The sequence below is a fragment of the Falco punctatus genome, assembly GCF_963210335.1.
Source record: "Falco punctatus genome assembly, chromosome: 10".
In the NCBI taxonomy this organism is placed as follows: domain Eukaryota; kingdom Metazoa; phylum Chordata; class Aves; order Falconiformes; family Falconidae; genus Falco; species Falco punctatus.
Genome location: NC_137590.1, coordinates 6,829,720 through 6,853,585, shown reverse-complemented (window position 1 = coordinate 6,853,585; position 23,866 = coordinate 6,829,720). Strand labels below are relative to the sequence as shown.

The 23,866-nt window shown below is 40.7% G+C and overlaps 2 protein-coding genes across 23 annotated transcripts in view; one reads left to right on the top strand and one right to left on the bottom strand.

The window, feature by feature from the left end:
- The window catches only part of SULF2 (sulfatase 2), a gene marked incomplete at its 3' end in the record, with an annotated part of 163,566 nt that extends 143,367 nt beyond the window's left edge, over positions 1 to 20,199 (top strand). For 12 of the 16 annotated variants that reach the window (XM_080404951.1, XM_080404955.1, XM_080404958.1 and 9 more), the window contains 9 exons: positions 80 to 287; positions 6,614 to 6,857; positions 8,600 to 8,696; positions 10,474 to 10,568; positions 13,095 to 13,154; positions 13,590 to 13,759; positions 14,243 to 14,385; positions 14,567 to 14,690; positions 15,989 to 20,199. In XM_080404951.1, coding sequence (XP_080261077.1) covers positions 80 to 287; positions 6,614 to 6,857; positions 8,600 to 8,696; positions 10,474 to 10,568; positions 13,095 to 13,154; positions 13,590 to 13,759; positions 14,243 to 14,385; positions 14,567 to 14,690; positions 15,989 to 16,152 — 1,305 coding nt within the window. The remainder of the gene's footprint in view (positions 1 to 79; positions 288 to 6,613; positions 6,858 to 8,599; positions 8,697 to 10,473; positions 10,569 to 13,094; positions 13,155 to 13,589; positions 13,760 to 14,242; positions 14,386 to 14,566; positions 14,691 to 15,988) is intronic. The other 4 variants (XM_080404948.1, XM_080404953.1, XR_013930796.1 and 1 more) reach the window with 3 other exon arrangements.
- Positions 20,200 to 21,307: 1,108 nt separating this feature from the next.
- NCOA3 (nuclear receptor coactivator 3) overlaps positions 21,308 to 23,866 on the bottom strand; it is an 83,418-nt gene continuing 80,859 nt past the window's right edge. For all 7 annotated transcript variants that reach the window (XM_080404927.1, XM_080404925.1, XM_080404928.1 and 4 more), the window contains one exon: positions 21,308 to 23,154. In XM_080404927.1, the coding sequence (XP_080261053.1) occupies positions 23,143 to 23,154 (12 nt within the window). In that variant the 3' untranslated portion in view covers positions 21,308 to 23,142. The remainder of the gene's footprint in view (positions 23,155 to 23,866) is intronic.

Genomic DNA, 23,866 nt, shown 5'->3' with positions numbered 1-23,866 from the left:
CTCTGATAGATTGCTGGAGCTGGCTGTTTAGACAAAGCACAGTTGGGACAGAGTTTTAATGACCAAATTTTTCTTCCAGAAATGGCAGTGTGTGGAAGATGCCAGTGGAAAGCTGAAGCTACACAAATGCAAGGGAATGGCAAACTTGGCAGCTGCAGGCAACAGCAAAGGCACCTCCAATATTTTGCCCAAGTATTACAGCAGGAATAGTGAAGACTGCAATTGTGAAGAGAATGAATACAAGCTGAGCCACGTGGGACGGAGAAAGAAACTCTTCTCCAAGAAAAGTAAGCAAATCCACTGTATCTTCCGTCTCTGCCTCAGAAACTGTTAGGAGTTTGCTCACTAACACGAGTAATTGTCCTGATTTTCACGGGCATTGAGTTTTATCAGCATATTTACTGTGTATCTAACTGTGTGAAACAGTGGGCCTCATACTGGACAATCAGATTTGACAATTTCTCTGTAGGCAGAGGAATGTTTTCATCCAAAATAGGTCCTGTATTTATGGCTTTCAAAACGGGGAAACGGAGCACAGAGCCTGAAGTGGCAAGTAGGCACGTCGTTACATAGGCCATGAAACACGAACACCGTTTTACAGCAGATACTCCGGTTTTCAGTAGGTACTGCAAGGCTTGGAGCCATTACTGCAGTGATTTATTTTTAATAAGGATGCGTGTGCTTTGTTACAGAAGCTGCTTGCTTCTAACATCCTCTCCTTGTGCTCAGTCAGCAGAGACAAGGCTGACTTTTAACCAGAGATCACGTCCAAAGGGGATGACTCTCTTTCTAGTTTCCTTGGCACAGATCAGGTGCTTTTTCAGAAAGCCCATTTCACTGGCTCTGTGTTCAACCTTAGTCAGACTAACATCTATATTTGAAGTACATAGTCTAATTATAGATTAAAGAGGCAAATGGCAGCAGAGAATTATTATTCACTTGTAATGTTTCTTTCGTCTCACTCCACAAATACAGAGCCTTAATTATTTAGCAGATTAGTCTTTCTGTATAATGACCTGGCACAAGCTTCAAACAGAGAGTTTAAATTGATTTTCTCCCATTATATTTGCCTTGCAAGCTGATTAGTACCTACTAAGCTAATTTTTAGTTGGAAAAAAAATATTGGTTGCAGGATGAAATCACTCAACTATACTTGCTGTTTAAATATGTGGCACAGCAGATAATCTTTAAATAACACTAGAACTTGCAGTTCAATTAACTTTTTTTTTAAGTTGTAAAGAAGAAAGTTCAATCACGGTGAGTCAAATAATAGTAGATCGAAGGCACTTAAATAAGAAGAGGAAAACAATTTTAGTGAGGGCAACATAATGCTATCTGATAATACTTAACTCTTACTTAAGTACTTTCCATCGGCACTTCCTAAACATTAACTAATTTTCACAACATCCAGAGGAGGTGGATAAGGGTATAATTACCTTTAGTTTATGTGTGAAGGAGGTTGAGGTAAAAAAGAGTGAAGGTTGCTCCCTCTAGCAGAGGAGTCAGAACAGTGGTTTTTTCCCTGTGTTCTGCTGGGAAGAGATGGAGATTATCCTATGCCTTATCAAACCGTAAGGCATAAACTTCAGCAGCATAAGCTAGGATCTTGACAATCACGTCCCTGTTGCTCACGTCTTGGGTAAAATAATTGGCTCCACAGATGCTTTGTTTTTCCCTCTGCCTGCATCCAGGGTGAGCCATACAGTGGGAGACGTTAACTCGGACCTATTGACATAGACTCTTTGATTTGGTGCTGGCTATTCTTTTACGTGTACTTACCTAATAAATCACACGTTGAATGCAAACGAGCACAAAGTAATTCACGTCAAGGTAACACCCTGAGATTTTTCTAAACAGCTCACCTAGAAGGCTGGCTTACTGGATTGTGCATAGTAAGAGGGTGGCCTGGTGGGTACCCGCGATACGTATTTGGAGTTTTATGCCCATTTTTGTGAGATTTGGAATAAAGTGCGGTCTGTGCTGGGTTGCACATTTCTGAGGGCGTCTTTGGGGTCTGCTGCTCAGAATTCGATGAGTGCATGGGATCATACTGCAGCCCTGTTTGAATGCCAGGAAATGCTAGTCATTAGATTGAACAAGAGCTAAATAGAACATAGAAGTTTGAAGCTGGACTAGCTGCTCAGCCACATTAATGCTTTAGTTCACAGAAGCAGTGTAGTTTTGAAGGAAACACCCTGATCGCTCCCTTTTGTCGTGCACAATAGAGATGGATTTGCAGAGAGCAATTTTGACGGATTCTAACCTACAGTCATTTGCAGGAAAGTAAATTGGATGCCCTGCTTCTAGGGTGCATCGGGTGTGTTGCAAACCCTGATGGAGGTACATCTTTCTGAAAATTTCTTTCATTTTTTCATTCATTCATCAAAATAAAAAGATAGTCTTTCTGAAAAATTAAAACCAGTCATGTGTAGTGAGAACATGTGGCCTAAAAGACCAGACTAAATTACTGATAGAGGGGCTGGAGCACCACATGTTTTGATAAAATAATTACTTTCTGATGTAGGCATGGTCTAGACACGTTGTCAGGCGCACCAGTGCGTTTAGCAGGCAACGCTGGTTTCTAAATTGAATAAAGCCACTTGCAAAACAGGGTCGTGTCATGTACGTGCCATTTGGGCCGTGTACAAATACACAATTGCCTGCAAAGCTTTTTACATGTAGAAATACAGAAGCATTAATATTCAGTATATCTGGGCTTGGGTGTCAGGAATGTTTGCATTTCTGCGTCCTCTTTATTTTCTTCAGTATGTTTTTATTTTTATAAGAAAGATGAAACAAATCTTTGCAGTAGGAAGAAAGTTGAAAGCGATAGTGAGCTCTTGAAATCTTTGGCTGTGTTGTGGCCTATTGTGTTTTTCTTGCTGTGAATGTGATCTCCTCCTGGGATGAACAAGTGCATGTGATTAAAGGAGTTATTAAGCTGCGTGTAGAGTAATGATGGGAGGCCACACAGATTTGTAAACAACAAACAGAAGTGTGTACAAAGGGGTTAGTGTACTTTTATTCCAGTTTTCATGTCATTCATTTTTCTTTTGAGGTAGTCTCAATATTGGAGCAAAATGACATTCTTTGTTATTAAAAAAAATTACATCAAAAATCAAGAAAACCCACCCAAATCTGAACATCAGTTACTTCAAACATAATGCATTTGAAGTATAATTTTTAATGGCTGTTGTGAGAAACTGGATGTAAGAAAGTCTTTTGGTTTGGGTTTTTTTCTTCTGTGAAATATCTAAGGACACAGATTCAAAATAAGATTTGTAGAAATCCCTAGGTACATAATGCCCAGGAAAAAATACCTGTAAACCTCTATCCAGATTTCTAGATGTTTGAGATCCTTTTCAGAAATTTTACTTCAAAGTGCCTAATTTTACTTTGGTGCTATAGAAGAAAATGCTTCTTCTCTACAAAATTCTGGGAAATACATAGAGATTACTGGGAAATAGCAAGCAGGAATTCGTGAGGGTAGTGGTGCATGTTTTCCTTCTGGCACATGTAGAAGCAGAATCCTTTCATATTGGCTTATTCCACCGTTATTACGATGCTGGAAAATCCGTTGGATCCAAAATACATACATGGAGTGTCAGCAGGGAAGACCAGGAGTTGTCAGCCTTCTGCAGTATTCCCCCCGAGCTCCGGCTTTGGGGAAAATGCCGTACAGTATTCATGGTTGGTTACAGTCTTCTCGGTTATCGAGAGAGCTATCATTTCCAAATTATCTCGGTGCTAAATCATTAATGTGGTGGCTGCCAAATCAGTAACAAGGCTTGAGTGATGAGGGTGTGAGAAGAGTTAAATCTAAACCTGCAGGCTGGGCGTGTTTGTGTCGGTTGCGAGGGTTATGGCTTAGTAACGCGCCCTTGCCTTGCTTCAGTCAGTGAATAATAACTTAGGATGCTGCAGTTAGTGCTTTTGCTAGACAATGTTGAAACCTGAGATGCTACCAAAAAAAAAATAGTTGTAAAATATCGGGTGTGTTTTGAGTCTCTAGACTGGCTGGGGAGGCCGGTCCCAGAACAGCGTGCTTCCTGCCGGGCTCCCAGCGAGGACAGGCGTGCTTGTCAGGTGGTCCAAGGAGACACAGCTGGAGGAGTGGGGCACGGGAACGTCGTTAGGTTTCTTAGGCTTAAATTGCTCCAGATTCCATTTCCAGACTCGGTCCCGGGGATGCAGCTTTTTAACAGTGCCATCTGTAAGACAGCTGGCGTCTGCAAGACCAGAGGAAGAGAGGCACCAGCACTCGGAGCTTACCGAAGCCAAACTTTCAGAACTTGGGGAAGGGAGTACAGATGCTCTGGGCCAAGTATTTAACAGCCCTAGAGCTGCTTTGTTTTGTGGGTTGTGTACACAAGTAAATGAATTGGAGAGTAAAACCTAAACCTGGGGGAAGATCGACTCCTAAGTAATTAGACATTGGTATTTATGCCTGCAGTGCACTTAGCAGGTGGGAGAACACAACACAGATGGATATTGATCTTATTAAATATTTTACCCATATCCTCTGAAAATAATGGAGTTTGGTACTAATGACAGCGCTGAGTCAGCACTGTGGATAGCACGGCACAAACAAAATCCTTCATGAGCCGTCTCACTCCAGCCCAATTTGTTCGCTGTAAGGCTGGGTTAGTTTGGCTGCAAGGGGGAGTAACTCGCGGCTTCTGACTCTTCGGGGACGTGTGTAGGCGACTGTTCCCTGCAGCTATCTGCTGAGGTCCAACAGGCAGGATTGGCATATTAGACTTGGAAGGAAGGTAAATTGTTAGTTGGCTGAGCTTAACAGCATGAAATGAGGGAACAATTAAAGAAATGGGAGTTTATACTTTGAATGTAATTGTTAGGGTGTAGCTTTTTGGAACTTCCTCCTACTTCTGAAAAGATGGGAGTTTCCTTCTCATTTAGTCCAACATTTCCTGAATGGGTGCCTGAAATAGGGTTGGTCTTTGGTGGGTTTTTTTTTTCCCCTTCAGCGGTGACTCACCTGGCTTAATATCAGCAATAAACTTTGAACCACAGGTGGAAAATGTGCAAAGCTAGACAATCCAGCTGGTATTCTACTTTCTGTGTGTGGCGTTGACAGGGATATGGTGCTTGGACCAGTTTCAGGTGGGAGGAGATGTTTATGTCTCTTCCCACAGTCCGCAAAATTGCTTTTGAGACCTTGCAATCTATTTGGAATTCATGTAAGGCTTCTGAGAAATCACTTTGCATTAATGCCAAAGCATGCGAATTGACATGAATTTCTGTTGTCAATTTTGTTTGTTCTACCTCCCATTCCTTTCTTTTTTTTTTTTTTTTTTTTTTCCCCTGCTTGTTTTACTGGGGAGATTATCCCATAGAGAAAGTAGACTTTTTCTGTGGAGCTTGGGATTGCAAAAAAGATCAGTCTTCTCATTTGGCACATTGGTTGCCTTTTCCCCTTAGCAGATGGCAGAAGGAAATCCCTTCTTGTGAGCTGTGCTGTGTGTCTCAGCTCTGCGTAAAGGAGAGGCGACCGGAGCAGCCAAGGGACTTGGTTGTTTCCAGTAATGTCTTGGATGACTCCAAGCCTCATACACAGAGCAACGACTCGGGCACCAGGCACAGGGGAGAAGAGAGGCTGTACTTCGGTTCAACTTTTTTTCTTAAGCAATGAGATGATTAGGCTTAGTGTAATGAGTGACTCTTAGCAGGTTTTGGCAGTGAGTGGGAAATATGGTCAGAGCTGGACCCCATCATACAGTAGCAAAGTTTAGATATGGATTTAGACTCAATAACGAGGGTGTATTTGTGCCATTCCAGACCAAACAGAGTAGGAGCTCTGGGGATCTGGGCTGGGACAGGGAACTTTGGAAAGCAGTAATGGTGAAAAGATCAATGAGCTTCTCAGTACTGCGCAGTGACAATTCAGAGCAAACGTTCCTTTCACCGTCTGAGGGAGTGCGTAGCACTGGCAGGTGATGCTTCCTACAGAGAGTTACTGATGGGGCTGCACATCAGGAAAGTAATTTTGCAAAGAATAGAATTAGATGTGGCTAAAAGTAACGATTCAGGTATTCATCCCTCCTGAAAAAATCAAGCAGCCTACCTTGAAGAATGAGCGTCAAAGTGAGAAAAAGCTCAGGCTGAACACTGGGAATACCTGGGACAGCTTCAGGGAAGTGTTGCAGGAATCGAGCAGTAGGGCATCGTACGGTGGGTAACAGAAACCCCTGGAGAGCTGGTCTCTGAGGGTGACCCCAGGTCTCGCTGTGGGAACTGTCGTGGTTGGTTTTTAAGGTCTCGCTGCCATCTAGTGACTCTGGCGGGGAAGAGCAGAGTCTCTTCGGATGAGCTGTTTGCTCTCGAGGTGATGCCGAACATTTTCTTTCCCTTTTGCCACCGTTGCACATCTGCGTTGTCTGCCCTCTCCCTCGTGCCCGAAGGTGTCCATCCGGCCCCATCAAAAGGTAACGAAGCAGCAGCTCATACGACAGCTGCAACAAGCATTGTTTGTCATCCAGCTAATTCCAAACGTCACGGTATGGGCTGGGGTTTTTCCTTCCACGAACCACAAAGAGGGCCGAACTGTAACATGCCATTTCTCTCCCTCTTACTCCTTCGCGGGTCTGTGCAGAGTACAAACCAAGCTATGTTCGGAATCGCTCTGTCCGTTCCGTATCTGTTGAGCTGGATGGAGCTGTTTATAACTTGGGTTTGGAGGATGGATACCAACCTGTCTTACCAAGAAACATCACCAAACGTCACAAGACGCAGAGGGCGCTTCTTCGCGAGGAGGAAGATAAAGACGTGGGGGAATACAGTGGCACTGGTGGCATTGCAGAGTACACAGCCCCTAACCTAATAAAAGTGACTCACAGGTGGGTGTACATGGTATATTTCTAAAAACTTTTGCTGCTTGCGTGGCTGCTTTACATAAAGGCATGTGTTAACTTGTGATGAGCGTATTATGTCACTTTTGGATACCCAGTGTGGCTTCACTAAAACTCTTACTCTCATCTGCACGGCAGCTTTTGGTTTTGGTTTAGTTTTGTCACGTACAGAGGGGCTTTTGTCTTCTGCACTTTGGAGACACTGATCACTGCTCAGTGTGTGTTTCCACTGAGCTGTGCGTGCAGCTGTGTGGAAGCAGGAAAGGCTCTGCCATGGAAGCGTCGCTGTGCGGTGGGTAACCCGGCCTGTCTGAAGGAATATGTCCCAATTTCGGGTTGCTTTGTCTTTCAAACACCAAATCAGCCCTAAGGGAGACAGCAGCCTCTCAGAGCTTCCTGTGGTCAGTGCTAGGAAAAGAAAATCTCTATTATGAATGAAGTTGGATGGACCAGGAGCACTGGGAAATGGAACATATGGAGAGAGAGGCGAGGGAATTGTCTGGGAACTCTTAAGAGCTAAAAATCTTTTCCTCAGCGTCCAAGTCTAGGGACTGATGATGTATCTTCAACTGTACTTAATTAGTTTAGCCACCATTTCCGCTTGTGAATTATCAGGAAATCCACCAATCATTATTGATTATGTGCATGAAATTGTTTAATGACTAGTTCATGTAAACATGCACGAGGCAGTTAGCTGCTGTTGAAATCTGTGGTTCCCGTTTGACTTGTGTTTACAGGGTCAGGGACTGGATGCTGCAAGGAGACACGGCTAGGCTGACATCAGAGAACTGTGCCCTCTTACCCTGGCCCACGTGAATTTCAGGACCGATAAATCACTATTTGTGCTTTTCTTCTGGAACAAGTTAAATTGACTTTTGCTGCCTTACTGGGTGCATCCCAAATCCACACAAGGAATTGTCAGGGAGGTTGTGTGTAATTCATGAGTCATCCCCAGGAACACTTGCAGAAAAGGCGGCAGTGAGGTAGTTTAAACAAAATGAAGGAGTATTGAAAATACTTTGCTTTAATTTAAACAAGCGTTCCCAAATGGCTACGTGGTATTTGTTGGCCCCTAATAAACTTATTTTTTTCTGTGTGGTTGTTTTTGAAAGAATTTAAACCTGGATCACATTAGAAGTTACTGAAACATACAGACTTGAAATTGTCAGAGGGTATTTTGCCTTTGAAGTCAGGGAGGCATCTTTGAAAAATTGTATCCTTTTTGTAGAAAATGGCAAAATCTCTTTGGGTTTTTTATTTTCATTTTCTTTATGGTGTAGTAATAGATATTATAAAGATGTACTTTATCCTTGCCGCTACCCCTGTATCACTTAATCACGCATTGGGAAATTGCTTCTGAGTAATGCTTTCAGTGCTTGCCTAGTTAGTAGAGATTATTTATGCAGACAGCCTAACGAAGAAGCAAGGACTCTGTGCAGCACGATTTACGTACAGAAATTAAGCAGTCAACAGGTTCTGCTTGGTAGGAATATTGTCCTTGAATTTTTCTACTTCTGAAAAATTTCCATGGCAACTCAAACCCAAACTTCTTTCCTGGCTCACAGCACACTCTTACACTCTTGAATGAACATTGGTTTTTTGAATTCTGCATGTCATTTCCAATCTGGCTTCTCATCGCTCCTGGAGCTGCGTTATTAAAACCAGCTGTTCGCATTGCTCTGTGTGTGTGTATCCACTACAATAAACGTTGTTTGCTTTTCTGTGCCAAGGTGCTATATCCTGGAGAATGATACTGTTCAGTGCGACACAGATCTGTACAAGTCACTGCAAGCTTGGAAGGACCATAAACTTCATATTGACCACGAGGTCAGTGGTGTTATCACAAGTCATGCATTTTCAGTGCGTGTTTTTAGCATGGTTCTGTGGGCTGATAGGATCATGCTGACTATGTGTGTCTGGGTGTCTCTGCCCCCCCCCCCCCCCCCCCCCCCCGGAACCTTTTGAACTTGCTGGCTGATTTCAGAATAGGTATTTCAGAGCTAATGAAGTTATTTCAAGTTTGTCAAGACAAGATGCTGAGTGGAGGGGAGAACTGCAACGGAAGGGATAGCTGCAAAATGTCATAAGCCTTATGAGATAAATGAGAGACTTGTAAGTGTCCCCATCCTGGGAAAAATTTCATTTGGATCTTTTTCACATCCTATCAGCCCTGTTCCCCAGTGTAGCTCTTGAAAAGAGCCTTCGACTGTCAAATATAAGCCCAAGGAAAAGTGAGCTTCATTAGTTTCGGTGCTTCTAGAATTATTATTTTTTTTTTGCTTCCTTATGTTTTTCTTAACCCTTGCAATTTGGAGTTGAATTGTTTTTTCTTAGGCTTGTGTGTATGAAGAACCTGGAGATAATTTGCCCTATGAAATTTGTCTGTAAAAATTCATCCAACATTTTTGTCACTGATACTGAAGAATATAAGCTCAAACCCTTCACACACGTTGTGTATGAAAGAGGCGGTCTTTTAAGGACCAGATAATGGTGGAACAAATGCCAAAGAGAAGCATAAAGAAAGGACCTCCTGTAAGCTCTTGGCAAATTACACAAATTTCACAGCAAAGTCCTACGTAAGAACTTGTTGGCCTCCGTTTATGGTGCAGATTGACATATAGAAAGGCAGATAGATACTGAAAAACTTACCAGCTCTGCTAGGATTAAAAAAGAGCCATTTCAACATCACCATACTCTTTTCGTTTTTTCTTCAGAAAATGTAGGCTATGTGGAGTGCCAAGGAAAATGAGAGCTCACTTCTGTCCTGGTGTGTTCATGATGTAGGATCACAGGGCTGGATTCTTCATGGATTTTTCTTGAACCCTCTGTCCTGTCTGTGCCTCAGCAGCCATGTGCTTCCACTAGACTTATGGTCACTGATGTCTAGTGGTAGTTTTGCAGTGACTTTGTTGTTCACACGGGATTACTTTGGTTTTTTCTGCTGGGTAAAGAACCGAGGTAGAAGCCTGTAATACCCATCTGAGTGGAAAACGGCCACACTGTGTGTGAGCTGAACTGAACAAAGGCAGGAGTTTCACTTACTGGGGGGGGGGGGGGGGGGGGGGCGGGGAAGAAAAAAAAAAAAGGGGCAGCTAAAAATATACCATGTGGGTGGCACAATTAACTGCTAATCCATATCCCGTGTGGCCAGACGTTGCTGAAGACTGCCACGCAAGAGGCTGGAGCCTTGCTGCTTTGCTTTTCAAGAAGCTCTGACGAGGGGGCTTTGGAGCGCTCCCTCCCCTTCCCCTTCTCAGGTTCCTCCCAGGCTGAAATTTAAGGGCTTCCTTTTCCTCTGAGTAACCTTTCTCCCCTCGCATGTGTGCTGTGGAATCAGGAGCATTATCTACCTGAGGCTGCGTGCTCCCCGCGTCCCCCAGGGCCACGTTCCGCTTCCACATTCAGTGCTCAAAGCCAGCCAGCTGTACCAGCCAGGATTCCTTTTGGGAAGGCAGATAAGCCAAAAAAGCTTGTTAGTGGGGAGAGTCGTGGAAGGTGGTGAAGAGGAAGCATTTGTTGGCAAGAGAACATGTTTGCAAAGGTTAGAATAAAACTTAAATCATGCTATATATTTTTTTTTAAGTCCGTATCTTTACTTTTTTAGATTGAAACTTTGCAAAATAAAATAAAAAACCTGAGGGAGGTGAGAGGCCATCTGAAGAAGAAGCGACCTGAAGAGTGTGATTGCAACAAGATAAGGTACTTCTTGTGTACTTCAGAGCAATTATTGGTAGCGTGCAACTGTAGCTGGTGTATGTCTCCACAGGAGAGATCAGAACCTCTTTTGTTTGGTGGTTGCCTACTTATGTACCCTTGTGTGGTGCTTTCGGGGGGAGCTGAACAGCAGAAGTACAAGGAGGCAGGAGTTTAATTGCCTTAGCGTCAAGTGGTGGTGATGTAACAGGGCACGTAACATGGCTTATAAACCTGTTAGTTATGCTCTTGTACCAAAGATGCTGCTATTAGATACCAGAGATTAATATTTTAAGCTGCAGGGGTTTTTTCCTGAACGCTTGCTTTCCACAAGGGCAAATTGTCAGTATGGTACAGTGTTACACAAATGTGTTTTAAAAATAATAGTGTGTAAAGTATATATATATAGAGAGAAAAATAGATTAAATATATATAATCTAAAAAAAATAATTGGGTGGGGAGATGAAGGAATCTCTTCCTATTCAGTTTTTTCAAGGCTGGATATATTCTTTCCTAGGATGCAATCAATCACTGCAATCCTTAGCAGCTATGGCAGGTGGGGAGGAATAACGGTATTTTTGAAACCATCACCAGATAATTTTCTTTGCTGGTGCAGATGATTTGTGAATTATGTGCAACAGGCACTAAAAACTGGGATTATGCATTAAGGTCTCTGCATAGCTGGTTCTCAGCTAAATATTTACAAAACGGCTGTAGGATCAGCCCACCCGTTGCCTGGGAAGAAGGTTCAAGCGCACCTGAGACCTTCTGGGCAGCAAGAAAGCTCTTGCTCTACCAATAAGCACAGCAGAAAATATTTCAAAATCAAATGTTAACTCAAATAGAATTTTCCCCTGAGAAAGCTGTTCAGAAAGAAACCAGGAGCAACTTCTCCTGACCATAGTGGTCACAGAGCAATCTCTGAGGCTGCTGTGAGCCAGATGTCACCAGGAGTACAGCAGCCACAGTACCACAAAAAAAGCGGTGAATGTACTCAAAAGCACAAGGCAGCCGTGCTGTTACCTGTGGCTAAAGCAGCTTCAACTAAGTAGCCTCCGTGAGAGGGTATGGATGGTACCGCTCTGTCTCACTGCTGTAACGGAATGAAGTTTTGAGTGTTACACTTTAATCCTTGGAGGAAGGTACGTAGTTGTTGTGCCCCATGTGGATTCTGCAGCATAGCTTCAGCAACAGATCACAAAAACACGGAGAACGTCCGTTTCTTGGGTTACGCCAACCCGTACGTGTGGAACCCGGAGCAGAAAGTGTTTCAGATGAAATCAGTATAATTCTAAATGGCAAATCCCCCAAAAGTTTGTATTGTTCTAATCCACTGCTTTCAAAACCGATGTTACCAACTGAGTTTATTTAATATAAAATGTAAAGATGAAGTTATCTTTATAGTTAAATGTTTTACAGTAAATATAAAGAATCTTACGTTCCTCAGGCCTAACAGAGGAAGCATGTTTGTGTGTAGCATTATTAAGATGAATAATCCCACTGAAATCAATGAAATTAATCGTCTCAGTTCTGTATGTTTAAGTGTTTGCAGAATTGCATTGAACTGGGATTTAGCATTTAGGATTAGTTAATGAAATACACAGTGTCTGCACAAGATAAAAAAGTTGACTGATGATAGTTCTTCAATAATCTTATTCTGTTAATTTGCTATAAGGATTAGATTTATTAAAGCTCCCAGCAGCATTAATAATTTAAAAGATCTGTTTTGGTTTGAAGGGAACTTTAGTCTGACAACTAACAAATTTTCATGTACTGTTTAGAAAATAACATTTATTAAGCTTAGTTTGTCCTCGCTGATTTGTGTGGATACTAACTCCATCCGTCAGAAACTACTGCCATTGACTAAGGCTGTTTTGTCTTTTTTTAACTTTGCAAACTGCACAGAAAGGAATTTGCTGCAAAATCTTTCTAAGAGTTTCTGGAGTCAGAGCCAAAACAGTAGAGACACCCAGCTAGAATCTGTACGTCTGCTTACGCCCTCCGTACCGCAGCATGTATTGGCCGCCGCTAGTGCTGGGACAGTTCCGTGCAGCTTGGTAAAAGCTTTGCTGGAACTTCTAGGTGGTAACAATGGAGAGCAAAACCCTACCCTGTGATGTACAACTGGTATTGAAATGCTTTCATTCAGAAGGAATGACAGGAAGGTGGTATGGGCTTGTCATCTGAACGGATCGGTGAACATTCATTTGAAGAAGTGTTGTCATTGAATTACAGATCTATTGAGAACCAGGGGAAAACTAAATTTGGAAATTGTAGCTGGAATAATGTGTGGATGCGTATTGCAGTACAGTGTTGGAGCACCAGATGTCACTGCGCGAGCGTGCCAAGGAGAGCGGCCGCACGGCGATACTGACCCAGCTGAGCTGGGCTGCTTTGTATTCGTCGCTGCATGAATCAGTTGAAGGGAGAAGTGACACTGGATTAAATCTGCTTCAGATCCAGTGTGGTAGTGCGGTATGAACCGGAGCAACTGGCTTTCTGTTCATCAACAATGCTGTTTTTATTTTCCAGTTACCATTCAAAACACAAAAGCAAACTGCGGCACAAGGGATCTAGTCTTCATCCTTTCAAGTAAGTGAAGGGCTGTTCCTTTGGAAGAGGAAATGCAAAGACAGGGACACTGGGTCCACGCACACCAGTTACAGACTAAGCAAAATAGTAGTATTTCGTTTATCCTGTATTAAAAATGATGAACACCCGGACACCTGGGCAAGGAACTAAGCCCATGTCAAAATGCTTGTACATTCTGTGATAAGGTTCCTGGTTTGGGAATGTCACATCACAGACTTCAGGCAAGTCTGTAAGCCTCTTCCCCCCCCCCCCCCCCCCCCCCCAGTGCCATTGAATTGCAGAGTCATATCCAGAGCCATTTGGAAGCTATTTAATTAAAAAATACCAGTTCTTTCTTTCCCTCAAAGCAGCTTATTTTATTAGCTGCTTCATTTGTTTTTTAGGTGTGTTCAAGTATAATAGAGTCTGCATGATCCTAATGTTTCATGTGTGCAGGAAAGCCCTACAGGAGAAAGACAGGCTGTGGCTGCTTCGAGAGCAACGACGGAAGAAGAAACTGCGCAAACTGCTTAAGAGAATAAAAAATAATGACACGTGCAGCATGCCTGGTCTGACCTGCTTCACCCACGACAACCAACACTGGCAAACAGCTCCCCTGTGGACACGTAAGGAGACTTTGAACTAAGTTAATAGGTCGGCAGGCACTAGCTAAGCCGGGCTAGGATGCTGGGCTACTAGAAGTTAGCGGTGTCGTTAGCTAGGTAGCCACAGCCGCACAGTTTTCCTCATACTAAATAATATCTGTTTCAGTGTTGGCGTTATCCTTGCACAAAAGGCAAGGGAGTTAAAACTGAACATCTACAGCTGCTGTGTCGGGTACAATTATGTGTAGTGTCTCACCATCTGGGATGTTTCCCAACCAGAGAAGACAGGGAGAGCAATTAGCCAAGATGTTGCTTAAATTAGCCATGTTGTGTGGGTTAGGTGTGCGCAGAAGAAGCAGCTGATGCTGGAAGGCTTTCTCTGCTTTAGGGCTCAGCAGTGAGAGGAACTGTCCGTGAATAAAGTAATAACATAAAGGGAAAGTAATAAACGGTGCTAAAGGCAGCGACGTGTAGCTCATGTCTGTGTAACGCTTCCCTTTGCAGTGGGGCCTTTCTGTGCCTGCACCAGCGCCAACAACAACACATACTGGTGCTTGAGGACAATCAACGAGACCCACAACTTCCTGTTTTGTGAATTCGCTACTGGATTTTTGGAGTATTTTGATCTCAATACGGATCCCTATCAGGTACCTGATCATAGAACAGCTCTGTACATACATCGTTGTTCCCTCTTGATGATATATTGAAACAGCGCAGTATTGGTGCAGGACGTAGATAAGGCCTACATCATTTACCATAGTATGATTTGGCTTCTTTCTTGTTACAATTATTATGAAAGTTACCAAAAAGAACCCCTGTTTATTGCAGCTGATTAACGCAGTGAATACGCTAGATAGAGATGTTCTCAATCAACTGCACGTCCAGCTCATGGAACTGAGAAGCTGCAAAGGGTATAAACAATGCAATCCAAGGACCAGGAACATGGATCTGGGTAAGTGCCTCTCCTGTTCCACTCAAAAACTCCCCAAGGGAAACAGGGCTCTTCATTATGAAACCTGAATCAGTCAAAAGGATTTTGTTATTTATTTATACTAGTGATGTCCTGCTTATGGCTGCACACTCAAATTTTTGTGTTTGTTCGGTTCCTGTTATGTAATGTTTCTTAAATGAAGGCACTGTAATGCAGCGATGAGCATTGCTGAGATGCAGGGGAAGGAGATAAAGGAACAAAACTGGTGGAAGAGGGAAATACCCTCACAACCACTACCAGTTCAAGGCGGAAGGGGCTTCTGGGGTTCATCTACTCCACACTCCTGCTCAACACAGGGTCATCTGCGAGGTCAGACCAGGTTACTCAGGGCTTCATCAGTCCCATCTTGAAAACCTCCAAGGATGGAGACTGCACAACCTCTCTGGGCAACCGGTTTGGCAGCTGACAGCACAATTTTTAAAAATACTTCTTTAGAGGCCGTGCAGCCTTGTGGTAAGCTGGCTTAAAAATAACTTAAGCACTAGCCTCCTTTTTGAAGTTAAAGCTGATCAGCTTTCCCTTGGTAGTGCCAGGTAGTTGTGAAATAACAGCACATCTAAGAAGGGTTGCAACATGCTACCAAGAGATGTTATCTTGTAACTATGGATTGAAATTCCAAAAAGCCAATGGTTCTCTACTCTTGTTCTAGGTTAGTTTCATCGTTTCCTATCCCTTACATTTTCTCTGGGGGTATTCAATAGATCTGCTTTTTTATACTGCTTGGGTTGGGGTTGGGTTTTTTTCAATAGTTAGTGACAACAGCAAACCAAAAGGTACACTTGCATTTCTTCTTTTTAAACTGCATTTCTTATAACCCTTAATATAACTGAAACAAGAAATGCTATTTTTCAAAAGCGCATATAGATAGCCTTTAGAGCTTGAAGACCCCCATCCCCAAAATACCGTTATCTACCCAAGTCCACAATATTATATTGGGTCTTATTTAGTACATGCACCACACTGTGCATGTACATTCTGCACATTCTGAAATCAACAGGTTTTGGCATTTAAATACACCACCGAAGGACATTTGCAACCTTTCTGTAATGATATCTGTCCCAATTTATGACCTATTTTACCTAGAGTTAGGGATTAAATATGAAAATAACAGCTCCAGTTCACATGTATGGAAATATTTATCATGGCAATACACGTTAATCTGTTAATATTCTTAGGTCTTTTTTAAAATTGTGCCTTACCTGACACGTTATTCTGTTGCAAGCAGTGGTTAGTAACCTTGTTAATTTTTCTTCATCTAGGACTTAAAGATGGAAGCTACGAGCAGTACAGGTACATTTCAAAAAAAAAGCTGTTAAATTATTATTCTGAAGTAATGCTGAATGCCAGTGTGGGGTTGGGAAGCACATGGACAGGCACTGCCTGGAATGGCCCTTGCAAGATCTTTCCACCCCAGTTACTTTGAAAGACTGGAGCTATTTCTATGTTACTTACAGCAGGTTCTCAACTTTGTAGTCAAAAATCAGGCTAAAGTCTTCTTCCTCATCTTTCAGACTGTAGTGCTGGTGGTTTTCTTGGTGATGGTTAACTTTTTTCTCCTTTTGCTGCTTGAAAATTAGGCAGTTTCAGCGCCGAAAATGGCCAGATGTGAAGAGACCATCATCTGCCAAGTCACTGTGAGTTGGGAGCAGTTCACAAAAAGCATTAGTTTTTACTTACCTTTCTTCCCTTCACTTCTCTTTCTGCATGCAGCACTTTTTAACATCATCATTACTGTTGTGGCACGTCCTCTAAATTATGCAAGAAATGTGATACTGCCATCGTTGCAGGCAACTACCGCTGTACAAAACCTCTTGGCATATTTTTTCTGGGAATTTAGGAATATTAAGGTCAAGGCAATTTTGAATGAGCAAAGGTGGATGCTCAGCTGAAGAAACCAGTTATGGTTAACTGCCATTAAAAATTAGAGGCCGTTATATCAGTTTTGTCTAAATTTAAACTTGTAGCAGCTACCTGGTGGTCTTTCTCATCATCCAGAAAGAACAAAACTGACGGTAATTTCTCAGAGTAGAGAGAGTATCAGGTATTTATCTAACCACAGCCTCACGTGCTGTGAGCAAAAAAAAGCAAGTTAGAAGAGAAAGCAGACTACAAAACAGATCTGTACATCGCGTTTCATTCTGACATTATATTAAAATCTTGATTGCTCTTTGGTTACTTAACTGCCCGTTAGAACTTGCAGATGATACTCAGTTCTCAACTTGCCAGAGCCCCAAGGTGAGACAACAGATTTAAAGACATGGCGAAGTTCCCTTTGCCGTGCCAGTTACTGTCACTCAGTCTCCCCTTAAAAAGAAAGTTGAGACTCCTGCTCATTAAAAATCATAAGGTGTCTCAAGTGGTGAAAAAATACGTACAAGTACCAGCATTCTCAATTCACCCACGAGGATTTGCTCATTTAATGGTATTATTTTTATTTCTAGTTGAAGAGATCCAAGACTGGCTTTAGAACCAAAACGAAGCTAGAATTAATGAGATACAAATTTCTGTACAGGTTGACGTTTCAAACATACTTGGATTGTTTCTGTGATATACCTGCTGGATTTTTATAGGTGGTCCACAGTGTCTCCATTGTTTTTTTCCTGCATGGAACCATGAAAAATATCTTTCTTTCTAACTACTTCCTACTAGAACATTACACGCTAAATTGTATTTGTTTTATTTTAAAGAGGACAACTGTGGGAAGGATGGGAGGGCTAACCTCCCCCAGCCGCTGCACCTCCATGAGGATACAAACTGGCCAGAACTTGAATCCATGTACAGACTCAATGAAAATGTGTTTGACTTCAGAAAGAATCGCAACATTAGCCTGGAGGAGTGGATAAACTTTGAGGCTGAAATAGATAGAATGTTTGCACTGGGGAGTGAATTAAATAGTTGCAGTGACACGATGGGAAACGCTGCCAGAACTAGGTGTCTCTGAAATCCACTATTGCACCTGCTTTTTGCTTTGGATTATACCTCACCGGCTTCACAAGGCATCTGACATCAAGATGACACCGCTAACACTGATCCGGGAATTGACAGAATTGGAAATACAGCCGCAGCCCAAAGAGGATTGCCATCCCAGCGGGCAAAGTGTACACAAAGACAGCGCAAGTAAAACAAAGTAAAAACATTTTTCAGTTGTCATGAGAAAAACTTCAAAGCCAAGTATAACTCTGAAGCAAGATTTAGAAAACATGGACGCTTTTGCTTCTAATGGGGGTAAAGGTAACGGTGGAAGAGAACTCTTAAGAGATTCAGGAATTGAAGTGAGCAGCATTGAATATTCTCAACAACATGGTATTTCTCAAATTTCCTCTAAGGATATGTTTTAGTTCCATGCCTACTTGTCCATCCTAGTGAGACCTCTAGGAAACTTAGGGAAAATCTTGACTAACAGGATGCCAGATTTTTGGAGGGGTTGTGTAAATATTGATCAATATACTGTTTGAAAATAAATTCCTTCAGGTTGTGAAGACTTTTGTTAATAAAAAGAGTGGAATGCCCACACACCATTTCTCAAAATGTTACTTAATGTTGCATAGTACATTTCAGAATTTATCCATTTTTAAAAGTACTGAAAATTTTCAGTAAATTTACATCTTAAATTTTAATGAAATCAGATTTGTATGAAGTTTTTTTATGTGGTAATATTATATTGCCTGTTCAAAACCAAAACAGTTCCTTTGAGAAAGCAGCATTTGCTTAGTAGTGTAACTTTTACATTTATTTTTAAAAAAGGCAGCTCCAAGAAGTTCAATACTTGTAGCCAATAAAGAATAATCTAGTTGTAGTTTAGTCTACAAAAGAAGTAGATGATCTGAATGACAGTTACTGTTTAAAGGCTTTTAAAGGGAAGAAACCATCATTTTACTAAGGAAGCACAGTGTACAGAGTCTATTTGAGTATTTTCATAAAGACCTTATTAAATACATTGTAGTACAGGCACTACCAGCGATACTTGTATTTATGATTTTTTTCATGTTAATCTGCTACCTGTTTTAGAGGCACATGCAGGAGGGAGCTCGTGACAGACTCGACCAACTGTGGCCTTCACTCTTAAGAGGTACCTTTTTTTCCAAAACACAAACTTAATTTGCACTCTAGAAACACAGCCTAAAAATAAATCACAGAAATTATTTTGATACCTTCCCTTGCAGATTAGGAAATTCAAGTGGAATTACTTCACAAGGGATATAGAGCTCTAGTACCAAACACCCATACTCCAAAAAATATACTTAGATTTAGGAACCAAGAAAAAAAAAATGCTGAGGAAGTGGCAGTGGGGTCTTGCACTGTACATGCTATACAGTAAAACTAGGCTTGAGCATGGATTTGTATCACATGTAAATCAAATACGCTTCCCAAAATTTTTTGAAAGTTTTTTTTTTTTTTTAATTATGGAAGTAATGTACAATTGCCTGTCTTAATCTAGCCATATTTGTTTATAACCTGTTACAGATTCCATGGATTATCAGAAAGATCTGCTAGATGATAAGATCCCGGATCAATACAAATAAGTTAAAAATACTGAATTTAAACTCACCAACAGAAACATAGCGTTGCTGCTTTCCAGAGCAGTGTTAGCTGTCTGCCATGCCCAGCAGGGATGCAGAAGGAATACTAGGTTAGATTAAAAAACATTTGCACTTACCCTTTTTTTTTTCCCATGTTGAGCCTATAGTCTTTGACAAGATGAGCGCGTGACTCAGTGTTCGTGCTCCCCTCACACCCTGGGCGGACAGCTGGGAAGTTCCCTTGTCCCTGTGCGCAAAATCTTGAGCCGTGGGACTCGCAGGTGACACAAGAAGCAGCTGTCACTTTACGAAAGGTGGGTTGTCACCAAGGCGTGGGGAAAGCTGCACCTCTTCGCCTTTCAGCGCTGCTGAAGACTACTATGGAAGTTGCAAAAGACATAAATTCCACTCAGCGTCAATGCATCTGTAGTTGCTAAATGGGTCTCTTGGGTGGAAGGGCTGAAGCTGTTACTCCCTTAGCTTTTATGGCCAACTAGGAAAAGAATTAAATTATTCGCTATACATAGCTTTCCTCAGTAATAGCACCAGAGTTTCTCTGACCTTCCCAGGATACAGTTATCGGCCTTAACATATTAGACAGCTAATACACCGTGTCACCAAGTTCAGATTTTAAATAGAAACCTTTATTTACATTATTATTAACATCCAAACACAAAAATCAGAAGAGCAGTAATACCTTACAACCAACTCTTTTATAAATCAGTCCCCATGATTTTTCTGTTTTGCAAAATAAAGATTACAGATTTTTCAAGCAATACTTATAATGTAAACTAAACTTAAATGCAATTCTCAATACTGTATGCCTTCTCCTGAGAATTTTTTAAAATATTGCTATCAGAATTACATGGTTTCATACTTGCTGTATCATTGTGTCATCTGGTAGTCTGCACATAAATTCTAAAATAAAATGTGTGCTAATTGGTACAACATTTAAATAGTTTTGTCTTATGACTGAAAAATGGTCCTGATTTTCTAACTTTAAAAGCAGTATTTCAGGGAAGATTGGAAAAAAGTACTACATAGGAATTTTATAAAAACATGGTTTCTGTGATCAACAGAGACAAGTAGCCAAACGATACTCGTTATGCAGCAGTGATCAGAGGTGGTTGTACTAACTAGTTGTTCTCTTCGTGTTGAAAAACGTTACACAGGTTGTTTTTAAAAAACACATTCAGAAAAATCTGCTGCTATAGAACCCAAACAGAATTGGTGGAGATATTAAACATCATCAGATCTCAAGATCAGTTTTATTTACAGCAGCGGGTACGGTTTCCAAACTACATGTAGTATTTAGGATCAGTGCTGCCACGAAAGATGTCATCAATGCATTTTCAAAATGCCCCCCGCCCCCCACCCCCCTTAATCAAGTTTAAACTAAAAGTCTTTGGATTCAGCAAAAAAGTAGGTACTGGAAAGCTCCAACATTCTAACCACAGATGAGAAAATGATGATCCTTTATGGTATCAGTCAGGTACCAGTTATACACAGATGTATAAACAGAACCACTCATCTAAAAAAAATTCAAAGGGCACTATGTATAAAGTAGCATATAGTCTAAGAGCTCACCTAATGAAAGCAACCTGGGTTTGTAGCTTCCATCAATATAATGAACAACTACAAAATATAAAGATTGTTCTAGTCTGGTTTAATATAAAAAGCAAGGGATTGTTGCCTTTCAACTTCAGTAGGCAGCACTTAACAAATAAGATATGTTCTAAGAAATAAAAAAGAAGATAAAAGTTCCTTAGGCTTTTAAAAGTTTTGCATTAAAAAACACACATGAAGTGGACTGAAGATTTCAAATAAATACTATCACCTAATCTACATACTCAGTACTAATTGCAGAGACAGGGTTGCATAAAGTAGATTAATTGAATCTACATTCCCTTTGGAGCACACCTGGCTGTATGTTAAGGATGAACGTTTTGAGAATATCTCTAAAGTTATTTCTATTACAATGGAAGATCACAGAATATTCTGAACTAACAAAACCACCTCCTGCTTACAGTACCAAGAAGAAGCAATCAAGAACACACATTTTTTTTTCTTTTTTTTTTTTTTACTCACTTGGGAGAAGTCAGTTTTCCATTACACAGTGAACAACAGAACAAAAGCACCACACATCTTAAACATTTCTGGGTCGTCCCTTACGGAAGTTCAGAGGTTTGACTTGTAACTGCCTGAAACTGGAAAAACTGCGAAGGGATCTTCATTCCACAGAACCAAAACAGGCAGCAGGAAGGGGGGAACGACTATCAGCAAATAATATGAATAAATTTGTAACCAAACTTAAATACTGATATGAGAGAAACCTGCTTAGAAAATACATTCATTACTATTAGAACAATCCAATGAGGTGCAGACATTTGGTTGAATTGTGGCTTAATATCCTTAAAGATTTCTGGATGTCATGTAACAACAAATATTTTGCAACAGACAAACTTTGAAGAACATTTACAGTTCATTAAAATCAACCGAAAAAGACACAATCCAGATTCATCGACTGAAAAGGCAACAGATAATAGAGAGACATGACCGTCATGACAAGTCGTAACATCTTACACTGCAGAGCCTTTTGCCAGATCGCCTTATGTAAAAAGAAATGTAACAAAGCGCTCACAGGTGGAGAAAGCATTTAAGAACTGGTCTTTTATAAAAAGCTATATGTTAAAGATGTAAAAATAAATGAACTGTTGAAGACCAAAGAATAGAAAGATGTGGGCCAAAGTCACCCAGCTTCAAAGTCATTAAATTTAATTAAAAAAAAAGAAGAAAAAAAGAAAACAAACAAAAAAAAAAACTATTTGGACCTCAACTACACTGAGTTTACAGAAATCAATTTTGTTAAATATTTAGCTTCACAAACTCTGCAAAAATGAGTTAGTGACCTACAAAAGTCATATATATAATACATTATCTTAAAGATCATATTTACAAAATTTATTCACAAAAGACTGCAAAATTCTGATTCAGACTGCAGTGCCTTGCCTTGAGTTTTATTTTCAAAAAGATGAAAGATTATTGCTCTAATTTCCATACACAGAAAACATTACATTATGCAGTCTTTTCAAATAATTCTTAAGAGATTGTGTTTGAGAAGGAACATGAGTACACCCTACCTTCATATTAAGTCCTTATCAAAGATATTGCATTAATCCATTATATAGTCTTTTATAAAGTGCACTCAGCTGCACATCAATATGTAAGTATTTGTCACAATTGTGTTTTAAATAATTTAAATTCATTACCCTCTCTTTTTACCCCTTGGCTTCAATGGACAGGATTTTGGACTAGTATGTGCCAATTCATTTTGCACTGCTACTTTGCTTGGGAAATCTTGACTCTTGGGGGTAAGAGATTAAAAGCAGCATATATATTCAGGATTTAATATAAAAGAGTCAAGGCTAGGAACTACATTCTCTGTCAGATATTGTTACTAGAGAAATCAGAAAATTCTTGCCACCGTGACTTCTCCAGGCACTTTTGTCTGCCTGTAGTTCAAGGGCTTTGGATAGCTACAGTAAATAGATAAGGCATACCAGGAGTCTACCCATCGTATCTACCAAAATGCCATTGCCAAATTCACATTTCTAGAGGCAGAGCGCCAAAAATATTTATGACCTTTTTTGTACACCACAATATACAGTAATACAGAGACTGCTTCTACTAAAATTTATTTTTGTTGGGTTGGGGTTTTGTGGTTTTTTTTCCTTTGAATGGAGTAACTTAGGACAACATGGCGATTAACAGGAAAAAAAATCACATTTCCGTAAGGCCAGTACTAGTTGCTGTGAAGAATGCGTAGCTTTCCTTTGTAATACTAGTGCATCATTAATACAGCGCATTCTTGTTTGAAGATATGGTTCTGGGTGTCAGCAGTATTTCTGTTAAAGAAAAGAAGAAATAATTACCAGAGAAAATAAAAAGCACCTTTTCTGGAGAAAAAAGAAAAAAAAAAAACAAAACACCAAGAAAAAAAAAGGTCGACATACTGTATTTGGAAGAGAAAAGTACTGACAGTCAGTTTCTAAGCAGAAGAATTTTATTTTTATTTATTTATTGCTCCACTTTGAAGATAAATTTGTAGACAAGAAATGCTGTCCCAGAATTTCCTCAACATGTTATTTGGGTATCTTCACTGTAGGACATGTGAGTTTGGAAAATCTGGCATTTCGCTGTCCTGCTCCCCTCTTTATAAAAGGTACTTGTTATATCAAAATCCACCAATGCCTTACTTATCCCCTCCAGAAGTCCTCAGAATATTTTGGCTGCTTCCTTAGCCACCTTAGAGAAAATTTCATGAGGTACTTTCTACTTGAATAAATTTAGCTTACCTCAACATTACATTGCTCATCCCTTGGTATTTTGTGGAAAGATTACAGTAAAAGTATATTTAGTATTTCAGCCTTCTTTGCAGTGCCTGTTACTAGCTCATTTTTCCCTTAAATAAGGGGCCTAAATTTTCCACAGTTTCTTGCCATGTGAACACAAGCTATTCTAAGGTATTACAAGGGTTGGTATTGTCACTCGCTTCTGCCAAAGAAGGATACTGTGCTATCGGGATTCTTGGTCTGACTCATGAGAGCTATTACCTAT